General features: G+C 47.7%; 1 protein-coding gene across 13 annotated transcripts in view; it reads right to left on the bottom strand.

Annotated features, from left to right (window-relative positions):
* The window catches only part of RTEL1 (regulator of telomere elongation helicase 1), a 114,020-nt gene that overhangs the window by 45,585 nt on the left and 55,977 nt on the right, over positions 1-12,458 (bottom strand). For 12 of the 13 annotated variants that reach the window (XR_007768558.1, XR_007768559.1, XM_050918253.1 and 9 more), the window contains 5 exons: positions 12,041-12,118; positions 10,917-11,060; positions 3,705-3,820; positions 1,890-2,013; positions 636-783 (listed from right to left, as the gene is read on the bottom strand). Coding sequence is in view for 11 of the 13 variants with exons in the window: in XM_050918253.1 (XP_050774210.1) it covers positions 636-783; positions 1,890-2,013; positions 3,705-3,820; positions 10,917-11,060; positions 12,041-12,118 (610 nt within the window). In the remaining 2 variants the exon portion in view is untranslated. The remainder of the gene's footprint in view (positions 1-635; positions 784-1,889; positions 2,014-3,704; positions 3,821-10,916; positions 11,061-12,040; positions 12,119-12,458) is intronic. The other variant, XM_050918258.1, reaches the window with a different exon arrangement.

Consider the following 12,458-nt stretch of genomic DNA (forward strand, 5'->3'; position numbering starts at 1 on the left):
GAAATTCAACCTGTTGAAGCCTCAGATGTTCATGGCTGTTCAAAATCACCAAAATATTTCCTGTGGGGTAACTATCTGACATTCCCTCCACCCGGACATCTCAGTGGCCAGACAGATTTTCTTTTTTGTCAGTTCCATTTTAGAACCCTTAAAAGAAACATCCTCAGGCACCTATACCAAGAGAGGGGGGGATGGCATGTGTTTACTCACAGTGAAAGCTGAATTATACAGCTAGAAAATTTGAGCTGTCTGGAGTTTTTAAATGCAAATAAAAGACTATTTCCTGTCTCCTCTCTCTACCCACATCTGCTGCCTCCTTCCCATGCATCCCCAGTCTGCTGTCATCTCACGTGCCTTGGTACCAAACCCACTCCATACCCATCAGTCTCTTCCTTCCACTCTTTCCATTCCCCCATGTGGTTCCCCAGTTAGTCTATAACCCTTTTGATTCTTGGTCCTCCTCTGTTTAACCCCTTCTGGATTCTTGCCCCTCTGCATTTCCTAGTCTCCTTGCTCCACCTCTGGCTTGGCCCAGAATCTTTGGATTAAAACAAAATCTTCAGTGTATGTGTTTTCCTATAATACAAGGAAGACACAATTGTAAACAATTTAGAAATGCAAACACCCAGACTTACCCATTCGCTTCCTCTTCAGACTAGGAACATGGTCATCTAAATTCTTAGCTTTTGTCCAGGAGAGGGACTGCCCAGATGACGTGGATGATGTCGGGTCCTCTTCACATATGGTGCTAGGGCAGGAGCTCCGTGTTGGGGGTGGGGGCATCTGCACAAAGACTGGAAAATGTTACACTAGGCAACCACTACTGTTCCACTTCCAAGGCTGAACATTTTTCAATGAAAGAACCCAGGAGCAAAGCTGAAGATAAAATCCACTATCAAAATTTAGTCTGAGAGGTTTGAACATGTATGCACCTGAGATGCAACTGAATAATCAGAAATTAGCATGGGCAGATTAATTGGAGATGGGGACGTTCAGCACAGAAAGACATAGGTGGAACAGAGGGATCATGCAACTGTAAAGGGACGTCAGAGTGGGAAGCATCACACAATCTTGATGACGTTCTCTCTGCAATGCAGCCCCTTCTGATACAGATGTACTATCCCTTGGCCCCCCTTTACAATGAGATAGTTCTCTTTTGAACCACCCTAAGTGCATGAGAATTCTAAACTCAATTTCAGGCTCACACCTCTTTCACACACACAAACTTACACAAAGTACCCTGCCACTATTATTGTGTAGTCTTTTGACAGCACCACATTACACCTAACTCTCAACTTCAAAATCCTGTTGTCTATCAGCTGTGCCTCACTATAGCATGCAAACTGTATTGTATTAGCAAATCAAAGAGCTCCCTAATGCCAAGGCAGAAGCCAAAGTATTAAAGATGTCCTAGTACCAAATGGGCAAATGATAGGATGATTTCTGGCCTGTGCTATTAACCACGGCTGCTTTTCATTTTACGTACCAGCCAGCTTGGAGCTAAATAATTTGAGAGTCTAATCACTTTTTCCACATGTGTCCTCTCTATGTGGGTGACAAGGGGACTTTTAGGAAGTATATAACAACATCAGTTTCACTCCCTCATTTTATATTCCAGACCAAATCAACTTGTGTTTAGGGGCAGGCTGGATGAGAGAAAGACAAAAGAAGAGTCTTCTCCTTTGAAATCTAGCCCAAAAGGCCCTGTAGCTTGGTGACACATTCCCTGGGAGGGATGACCCTCAGAATCCTCCAGTGTAGCTCAGAGTCTTAAGTAAAGGAGATCACTTAAGAATGAAGAGACCCTTTGCCCAACTCTCCTATGGCTGAGTGTGCCTAGTTCCTGACAGCCTTGGACAAAAACTCCTCCTTTGTTTGACAATACCTACGATTTTTTGAGCAATACGGAAGAACTGGGAGACCTCTCTGATTGCATGCCCGAAGTTGTTGTAAATCTTGACATAAGGGCGGACCCAGGAGGGCAGCTGGGATCTTACATCATTGTTCACGAACCTGTGGAGAATTGGAAAATAGGAGAAAAATCCCTCAAACAAATTAATCTCTCAGCAGAAGGCAGCTTTCAACATCTCACCTGAGGAGCTGGAACAGGGACGAGAGTGAAGTCTTAAGAGCATACGTAGAGACTGTCCTCAACATGACAAACTAAATTTCATAGTAAGACTATGCCCCTACTCCTGGAAACGCCAAGTAAGGAACCAAGCAGCTAAGCAGGAACAGTAAGAACAAGCAGCTGAGTAAGAACACAAAAAAACCTGGGACTGATCTTTGTTCCCAGGCGAGCAAGAGTTAGCTGGAGCCAGGGTGTTTGCGTCTATCACTACCCCTCTGTACTGAATGGCAACACTCCTGCTAGACACCAGTTATATTATACTACCCAAAACTGACTGGCAGCTGCATAAGGTAGAAAAATGCTCATTAGGGATTGGGCTGAAACCACCAAATTTATTTTCACTTGTGAACACAGATCAGGATTCATACCCAGATGCCCAGAAACAAAAGGCTCATTCTAAACCGGTGGTTCTCAAACTTTTGTATTGGTGACCCCATTTACACAGCAAGCCTTTGAGTGCGACCCTCCTTGTAAATTAAAATCACCTGTTTTATGTTTAATACTATTATAAATGCTGAAGATGAAGTGGGGGTTTGGGGGTGGAGGCTGACAGCTTGCGACCTCCCATGTAATAACATCACAGCCCACTGAGGGGTCACGAGCCCCAGTTCGAAAATCCCTGTTTTAGACCATTAGTTCTCTGGATCACCTACCCCATAATCATTAATATCAATCTTGAGATAGTTTAATTTAAAAATAAACTTTATTGTATCCAGAGGTTTCTGGGGGCTAAATCAGAAATAAACAAAGGAAGAAGCTGCATGTAGTGCAGAGATCAGATGAAAGGCCTGAGAAACAAAACATTATGGGAAATGGAAATAACCAGCTCTCTTCTTCAGAAACTGAATGGGAACCATGCAAAGTACAAAGTGGTGATTCAGTCTCATTCTCAGGAAAACAAGGAGGATATGCATGCTCAGAAGGTTCACAACACGCAAAATGGCCAAACAAAACTCCTACTCAAGATGATAGGTTTCAAGGCAATGGCAGGAATTCACTCATTTCCCAGAAACAAGATTCTGGTGAGAAATACAAGTGAGATCATTTTTAGATTTTTCTGGCAATATGTAACTTCTTCCTGCATTTCCCTTCAAAACTGCAATTACCGTTCACTGCCTTCTCAGACTTGGTGGGGAGCAGGACTGGAACCTCTGTATTCACATAATTTGTATTAGCGTTTCAGGAAGTTCTAACTCCTGGCATGAGAAGGGTTAAAAAAAGATATATTAGCCCTTCCCTCCCCCCCCGCCATCAAATAATCACTGACAGCTTATTCTGCATCTGCTAATACTACCACCAGCCTTATGGAGGGAATGGGGAGATGATTTTGGGAAAGGAGAACAGAGGATGAACATGTATGTTATTTTCACTTATTAGGGAGAATGATACCTAGCTCACTGTTGATGATCATTAATGAACTGTAGCCTTCTTCAACTAGTCATACTAATGCACTTATACACACAGCACATACAGTTGTGTGTGTGTGTTGGACACAGGTACATCATTTATAGCCCAACCTATTCAATACAAGGTACATCATTTATAGCCCATCCTATTCAACACAAGAATTCACCTGTGGTCGCAAAGGAAAATGGCACCATAGTCCTGGCGATGTCTGATAACCCTGCCGATGGCCTGGTTCACAGCCCGGGAAGCCTGCTGCCGGTACCACTCACGCCCAGATAAAAACTAAAAAAGGGCCGGGGGGCAGAGGGGAGGGGGAGAGAGAGAGAGAGAGGGGAATCAAGCTATTCAAATACAGTAACTCCTCGCTTAACGTTGTAGTTATCTTCTTGAAAAATGCAACTTTAAACAAAACAATGTTAAGCGAATCCAATTTCCCCATAAGAATTAATGTAAATAGGGGAGCATGGGTTCCAGGGAATTTTTTTTTGCTGCCTGCTAGTACAGTACTTTGTCCACTACTTGTGGAATTCTCTGGAAGAGCAGCCCATCAGAGCTAGCAGGTGAGGGCTTGGAACCACGGTGGGCCGGTAGCCCCGCTATCAGCTCCCCTCCACACACTCCCCAGTGCCTCTCACCTGCTGGCAGGCCCTGAGGATCAGTGCCTCTCCGCTCCTCCCGAGCGCGGCGAAACACCTGTTTAATTTAGTTCGAGAGGTAAACTAATAGGGGAGCTGCCAGCCCACCCTAGTTCCAAGCCCCCACCTGCAAAGCAATGTTATAAGCGAACACTGCACAACTTTAAAGGAGTACGTTCCCTAATAGATCAGCGATGTAACAATGAAACGTTAACCAGGACAAGGTTAAGTGATGAGTTACTGTAGGTAAAATGTATTCTCTATGCAAGGGCTATTTGTCTCAGTCTCCAATACATGCTATAAATGTATCTCTAAAAGGTATGAGTCACGTGCAAGACTCTGCTAACGCAGTCCCTTCCGACTATACTGAGGCACTACTTATTGCTACGGAGCCCTGACCTAGTTATTAATATATAACCTGCACTGGTGTTTAGCCACTGAATTAGGGCTTGTACAAAGCATTCACCATGCCATTAAATAGCTAACAACTACCCTGCAAGATGATAAAGAAGAAATACATAGTATTTGCACTTAAATCCGAAAGGCTGCCAAACACAGCCCACCACGCCCATGGTTTATACTTCCTGACCAATTTTCTTCTGGGCCAAATATTTCCTTTGAAAGATAAATGGTTACCATGCACTCAAGCTATTTTGAATGCAACTGTGTTCAAGAAATTTATGACCAGTGTTTGATTATAAAAAATGGTTACTCACCTTCTTGTAACTGTTGTTCTTCAAGACGTGGTTGTTCACGTCCATTCCCATTAGATGTGTGTGCGCTGCGTGCACGGCCATCTGAATGTTCTTCCCTTAGATGCTCCCGTCGGGTCGCTTGTGGAGCCTTCTGGAGTAGTGCCTTCATGGTGCTCAATATATGACCCGGCTGACCCGACCTCTCTTCAGTTCCTTCTTGCAGGCTACTCTGACAGAGGGGAAGGAGGGTGGGTATTGGAATGGATGTGAATACCACATCTCGAAGAAGAGTTACAAGAACATAACTGTTTTTTCTTCGAGCGCTCGTTCACATCAATTCTAATCAGGTGACTCCCAAGCTCTCCCGGAGAGGTGGGAGTCAGTGTTAAGGAATCGCTGACTGGAGCACCGCTCTGCCAAATGCTGCATCATCTCTGGCATGCTGGGTGATAGCACAGAGAGTGGTAAACGTATGCACCAATGACCAGGTTGCAGCTCTGCAGATCTCTTTGAATGGGGATCTGGGCCAGAAAGCAGCTGACAAGACTTGCAGCCTTGTGGAGTGTGCTGTAATAACCAGGGCTGGGGCCATAGCCAGTTCGTAGCATGCGCGGATACAGTCCGTCATCCAGGAAGAAATGTGTTGGAAAGAGACCAGGAGCCCTTTCATCTGGTCTGCCACTGTCACAAACAGTTGGCTGGATTTCCTGAAAGGCTTAGTGTGCTCGATGTAGAATGCTAGTGCACACCAGACATGCAGTGAGTGAAGCCTCTACTCCCATGCACTGGTATGAAGTCTGGGATAAAAGATTGGTAGAAAAGTGTCTTGGCTAGTATGAAATTGGGACACCACCTTGGGAAGTGAGGCCTGGGTTGACCCTTCTCCTTGTGGAAGATGGTGTAGGGTGAGTTGGAGGTTAGTGCTTTTAACTTGGACACTCTCCTAGTTGATGTAACGGCGACCAGGAATGCTACCTTCCACAACAAATACAAAAGAGAGCAAGTCACCAGTGGTTCGAAAGGGGGCCCCATTAGTCTTGAGAAGAATAGATGAAGGTCTCATGCAGGGACAGGTTGTCAAGCCTGTGGATATCATCTTTCCAGGCCTTTGAGGAAACACCCTGCCATGGGGTTGGTGAACATGGAACGCCTGAAGTCTCATGGGTGGAACGTAGAGATAGCAGCAACTTGCACCCTGATGGGTTATCCTGCCAGGCCCTGATGTTTTAGGTGTAAGAGGTACTCCAAGACGAGTAGTATAGGTGCCTGGAGTGGAGATGTGCAATGCTGGACACACCAGCAAGTGAACCTTTTCCACTTAGCTAGGTAAGTGGCCCTGGTGGATGGTTTTCTGCTGCCGAGCAGAACCTTCCTTACAGGTTCCAAGCACCAGAGTGCCACTGGGTTTAACCATGAAGCTTGCAAGCTGTGAGATGGAGGGACTGGAGGTCTGGATGGTGAAGGCGACCGTGGTCCTGTGTGACCAGATCGAGGTAAAGTGGTAACACGATCAGGGCGTCCACTTACAGCTGCAGAAGCATGGTGTACCAATGTTGGCAGGGCCACGCTGGGGCCAGCAGGATTACCTTTGCCTTGTCTCTGAGGATCCTGAGCAGCACCTCGTGCATAAATGGAACCAGTGGAAAGGCATACATGAGGCATTCTCCTCAGGGTAGCAGGAACACATCTGAGATTGAACCCAGGCTGTGCTTCTAGAAAGAGCAGAACGTTGGGCACTTTCGGTTGCTCCAAGTGGCAAACAGATCAACTTGGGGAAACCCCCACCTTTGGAAGACGGAATGCATGACATTCGGATAGATGGATCACTTGCGGTTACAGAATGACCTGCTGATCCGCTAATTCGTTCTGTCCTCCCAAGAGATAGGACGCCTCCAGGTGAATGCAGTGGGCTATGCAGAACTCCCATAGCTGGAGGGACTTTACGGCATAATGGGGAGGAATGAGCTCCACCCTGTTCGTTGATATAAAACATGGCAGTGGTGTTGCCAGTGCATGGCAGTGATGACTATCCTTGTAGCTGGGACAGGAAGGTGTGGCAGGCTAGCCGCACTGCTCTGAGTTCCTTGATATTGATATGGAGTGAGAGCTCATCCTGCAACCATAGGCCCTGTGTTTGGAGATCTCCCAGGTGAGCACCTCAACCCAGACCTGACACATTCATTAATAGGGACCAAGAGGGCTGTGGACTGTTGAAGGGAACTCCTTTGCAGACTGTCTGAGGGTTGAGCCACCAACAGAGGAACCTGACTATGTGTTCTGGCACTGACATTACTGAGCTCAGGCTGTCTCGCGCTGGGCAACAGGTCAAAGTGAGCCATGCTTGGAGTGGTCTGAGCCTCAGTTTGGCATGTCTGACCGCATAAGTGCAGGCTGCCAAGTGGCCAAGGAGACTCACGCATCCCCTTGCTGTCATGGTGGGGTATCGCCTGAGGCTTTGCGTAATGTCTGTCATCACTTGGAATCGAGGCCTCTAACAGGATTGCCCTTGCTTGTACAGAGTCCAGCACCACCCCGATAAATTCTATTCTTTGGGTCGGTGACAAGGTCGACTTGTTCACGTTGAGGAGTCCCAGCCTCTCGAAAGTAGCACTGACTAATCAGACTTGAGACTCCACCTGCTCCCTGTTGCGCCTCCACAACAGCCAGTCAACAAGGTAGGGATATACCCAAACTGTCTCCTGCGAAGAAAGGCTCCAATCACCGATATGGTGAAGACTCGGGGGGCTGTTGATAGGTGGAATGGGAGGACCATGAACTGATAATATTTGTGATAGACTAAAAACCGCAGAAATGGTCTGTGCACAGGCTGAATGGATATGTGAAAATATGCGTCCTTCACGTCGAGGGCAGTGACCCAGTCTCCCGCAACCAATGAGGGGATGATCGTGCTCAGGGAGCCCATGCAGAATTTCAGCTTGACCAAGAACTGGTTGAGTCCTTGCAGGTCTAAGATGGGTTTGAGACTCCCCTTTGCTTTGGGGATGAGTAAATAACGGGAGTAGAATCCCCTACCCCTTAACTCCAGAGGACCCTCCTCCACTGCCCCCACAGCGAGGAGCGACTACACCTCCTGGATAAGGAGTTGCTCGTGTGAGGGGTCCCTGAAGAGGGATGAGGAAGGGGGTTGAGAGGAAGGGGAGAAGCACAATTGGAGAGAATATCTCACTTCCACCAGCCAAAGGACCCAGCGTTCCAATGTTATTTGGGACCAGGCATGGAAGAAGTGGGATAGCTGATTCAGGAAGCACGGGGAAGGATCTGGTGTAGTGCTGGGTATGCCATTCTCGGGCATCTCTTCAAAAGGCCTGCTTTGAGCCCGATGAAGATTTGGCTGGACCCTGGCCCTGACCTGAGGGGGGATGCGACAGTCTGTGCCTGCCATTCCTACCCCTCCTTCTATAGAAGTCCTATCTTTGAGGAGGGTAGGAATGCTGCTGTTGAGGCTGCAGTTTAAAGTTTTTACGCTGGGTTGCAGGGGTGTGCCTGGGAGTCCTTCAGGCTGTGCAGCTTGGAGTCCATCTGCTCAGAGAATAGTCCTGTGCCCTCAAACGGCAGGTCCTGAAGGTTTGCTGCACTTTGGGGGGCAGCCCAGACTCCTGCAGCCCTGAACCCCTTCTCATGGCTAACCATGAAGAGAGGATGTGGGCGGTCCACTGCATCAAGGGAGGCTTGAAGAGAGGTTTGTGCCACCACCTTCCCTTGGTCAATAATGGCCATGAATTCAGTCCTGGAGTCTGATGAAATTAGCTCTTTAAACTTCAACATGGAGGCCCACGAGTTGAAGTTGTATCTGTTGAGGATAGCTTGTTGGCTAGCTATCCTCAGCTGCAGGCCCCCGTTGAGCTGACCTTCCTATCAAAAAGATCTAATCTTTTAGACTCCTTGGATTTTAGAGTTGGTCCTTGTTGGCCCTGCCTCTCCTTCTCGTTGACCACAGTCAGTACTAGGGAGGAGGGCTGCACATGTGAGAATAAGTTCTCATATCCCTTGGATGGGACAAAGTATTTGCACTCCACACCCCTTGCCGTAGGCAGGATCAATGCCAGGGTCTGCCACAGCATTTTGATATTGCTCTGTATGGTTTTTATCAGGGGCAGAGTACCCTGGAGAGACCCTCTGGCATCAAGATATCGACCATGGGGTCCTTTGGCTCGAAAGCGTCTTCTGCCTGCAATCCCATGTTGTGGTCAATTCTGCGCAAGAGGTCCTGGTATGCACGGTCGTCTATTGGGGTAGGTCTCAAGGCCGAAGTCCCTGCAATTGCCTCGTCTGGGGATGAGGATGAGGAGGCTAGAGGCAGTACCGAATCCTTCTGACCATCCAGCTCTCTAGCATCCTCCTGGTCAGTGCCTGTGGGCTCTGCGCTGACCGTAGTCATGGCAGCGGTAGTCTGGCCGGCTGTCACCATGGCTGCTTCAACGATGTCTAGGACAGGCTGTGATCACTGTCCTGGTGTTGATTCCAATCCCTGAGGTGCCGGGCGATTTTTATGCGGCTGGGGTGCTTGGGTTTCAGAGATTAATGAGTGAGAGCCACTGGAAAATGAGCCCTGGGCCTGGTGATAAGCCCAGGGAGTCCAGAATCGCCACTGAGGCTGCGGCTGCTAATCTGGAGACCATGCTTCCAGTGCCTCACTTCTGTGTCGATTCGACCTCTATTTGCTGCGGCATAAGTAAAAAGAGTCCCAGTCCAAGTCAGATGACTGATCTATATTGTGACGACCACAGCAGCACTGAGCTGTACTGTACTTAGCAGGGGAAAGGTGCGGCTGGTGCTGGGGACCGGTGCCAGGGAACCACGCACGGGGTCCCAAGCTGGGGAACGGTGCCTCAGCGATGGTGAACCCGAGCAGTGCGGAGGTGAACGGTGCCACGTTGGAGAAGGTGATTGCCGCATCATGGCTGCCTTGCCTCTACATGGTGCCAGACATGGCACAACCAGAGGCTTGTTCCTGATAGCCAGAGGTTATAGGGCCGTCATTGCTCTTAGGTCCCTGGTGGCCTCAAAAAGTGTCTGGGGTGGAGTGGGACTCCAACTCCTCCACCTGGCACTGTCTGTCCGGGTAGTCGCTGGGTGCCGGATTCAAAAGTCCACTCTGGGGAACTAAAGTCAGCGGCACCGACTCTTGGTACTTGGGTGCTGAGTGCTCCTTCATGGGATGCACTGCTGTTGCACCTGTCACGGCCTTCAGCACTGGGAAACAACTCCTGTCCATCTTCTTGTGCAGCACCGGTGAGCGCGAGCAATGCCAGTTGCCTGCGCCACTTCTGGTGCTGGGAACCGCCAGTGCGAAGGATCTCTGGAGTCAGAGTCTTTCCTTGGTGCCATGTCACGCACCAAGGCCGGGACGCTCTGCGCCAACATGCTCGGGGTCGGATCCTGGAGCTCTGTGGCAGGCTGTGGATGGAGAGCGGACTCCACCAGAAGCTGTTTCAGCTGGAAATCCTGCTCTTTCTTCATTCTAAGGCAGAGCAACCTGCAGATTTTGCACCTGTCTGTTTGGTGCTCTTCCCCCAGATATGCGTCACGGGAGTCACCTGTTGGCATGGGCTTCCTGCAGGTCTCGCAAGGTTTAAACCAGGCGTGGGCAAACTTTTTGGCCCAAGGACCACACTGGGGTTCCGAAACTGTATGGAGGGCCTGCCCCAACCCCTATCCACCCCCTCCAACTTCCTGCCCCGTGGCTGCCCCCCTCAGAATCCTTGACCCATCCAACATCCCCCTTTATCCTTGTCCTCTGACCCCACCCCTCCTGGGACCCCTCACTCATGACCACCCCCTCCTGGGCACCAGGTACACACACATTTGAAGTGAAACAGACATGTGCAATCACTTGAAGAATTTAAAATTTCAGCACAACCCAGCCAGAGGTGGGGTGTGGGAGAGGGGTGTCAAATTTGTATGGTTCAATAGAGCAGTTTTGCTTACTGTGGCCCACAGAGATGGCAAGAAAAGCCATATGCTGGAGAGAAACTATGAGACAATGGACTGGCAAAAAATCATCTGCGAAAAGTTCCCCAATCTTACCTGTGCCCCTGAACCTTGTCTTTTCATTTCATCCAGGAATTGCATCTTTAAAACGACTCTTGGCTCCATGCGAGGGGGAAATGGAAGCCCAGTGATAACAACACCTCGTCCGTTCATGTCTGCAAAGTCCAAGCCTTCACTGGCCTGAAGATGAACAGTGCTTTCAATCACTAACAGGGAATTACGTGACATTTCAGAGCAGTTCAGGGGTTGTGGCCTCTCTGCCTTAAATTACACATCTAACAATTGTAGTTTGAGAGTAGTGGAAACAAACAATTTGAACTGGATTTCTTACTTTTATTGCCAGGGTTTTAATCCCAGTGTTTTCCTACTACCAGGCCTTGAGCGAGTAACACATCGGCCAAAGGGTGTAAGGAGAGGTTTCTCTGCTTCTTTCTTATTTCTATGGTTTCTGCGATAGTAAGCATTTCAAAATCTTCCTGATTTCCAGGCTGTGTTGCCAGCACACCCATTACTGATTATACATTTCATGCCTGAACTTTCCATACACCAGAGGATGACCATTAATAACAACATCTATTTACAAAGTGTGCTTCTCTTCTGGGGCACCTCCCTCAACATTCAGAACAAATACAACCATTTCAAGAGGATCAAATCCCTTTCTAAAATTAGGAAAGTATGACGGTAAAACCACCAACACTGGCAGAAGGGCTCCAGCGCAGGCACTGGGTTTGAACTAACTTTAGCTCATCTTTTGAAATTGCACAACATTTCAGACAGTAGTTTCTTTATAATGTTAGGCTGACAAACGCTTGTCAGGTCTTGTCTAATACAGTCTCTCTCATACAGTAATACAGCTCTTCTGTGAGCAACCAACAGAAAATGTAGGAAAGTATGAAGCCGGTCCCCTTTGAGATTATGCATGTAACACTAGCAAAACCATGAATGACAGACCAGCGCACTTAAAATAGAGGTGGAAAAACTATGTATTCTACATTTGCTCCTTTATTTCACTAGGGCTTTTTTATGCATGTGATTATTGACAGATACACAAAACACACACATTTCTCTTTGCTAAAAATAGTATCTGGAAGAGCTACAGTCTTCCAAACTCAATGCAAAAAGCAGCCTGCTCTTAAGAATGACAAACTGCTCTACATTACCTTTCCCCGACATACTGCCAAGAAAGTAGCTCCACTAGACTTGGGACAGACAATCTTATCATAATATGCATCCATGATCTACAAGACAAACAGGTTAGGTATGAGGAAGGGGGAAACCACCTCCTTTACACACACACAAACAAACTTGTACATCATAACAAGTTTGACTCATATATTAAGACTCAAGATGTAGTTAACTAGGCTTAGCGTCAGTTTCCTTACTGGAGTATAACTATGGATGTTAGAAATATTTGCTTTCCAAAACCCCCTTATTTACAAAGAATCCCACAGATCTTCTGACAGACATAACATTGTGATGTCACCTATCTCTGACGGGAAAACAAAGAACTTATCATGCAGTACTCTTATGACTCCACATTGGCAAAAGACGAAAACAAAAAGCAATTTGACGTTATTG

This window comes from Gopherus flavomarginatus, chromosome 11, assembly GCF_025201925.1.
Source record: "Gopherus flavomarginatus isolate rGopFla2 chromosome 11, rGopFla2.mat.asm, whole genome shotgun sequence".
NCBI lineage: Eukaryota > Metazoa > Chordata > Testudines > Testudinidae > Gopherus > Gopherus flavomarginatus.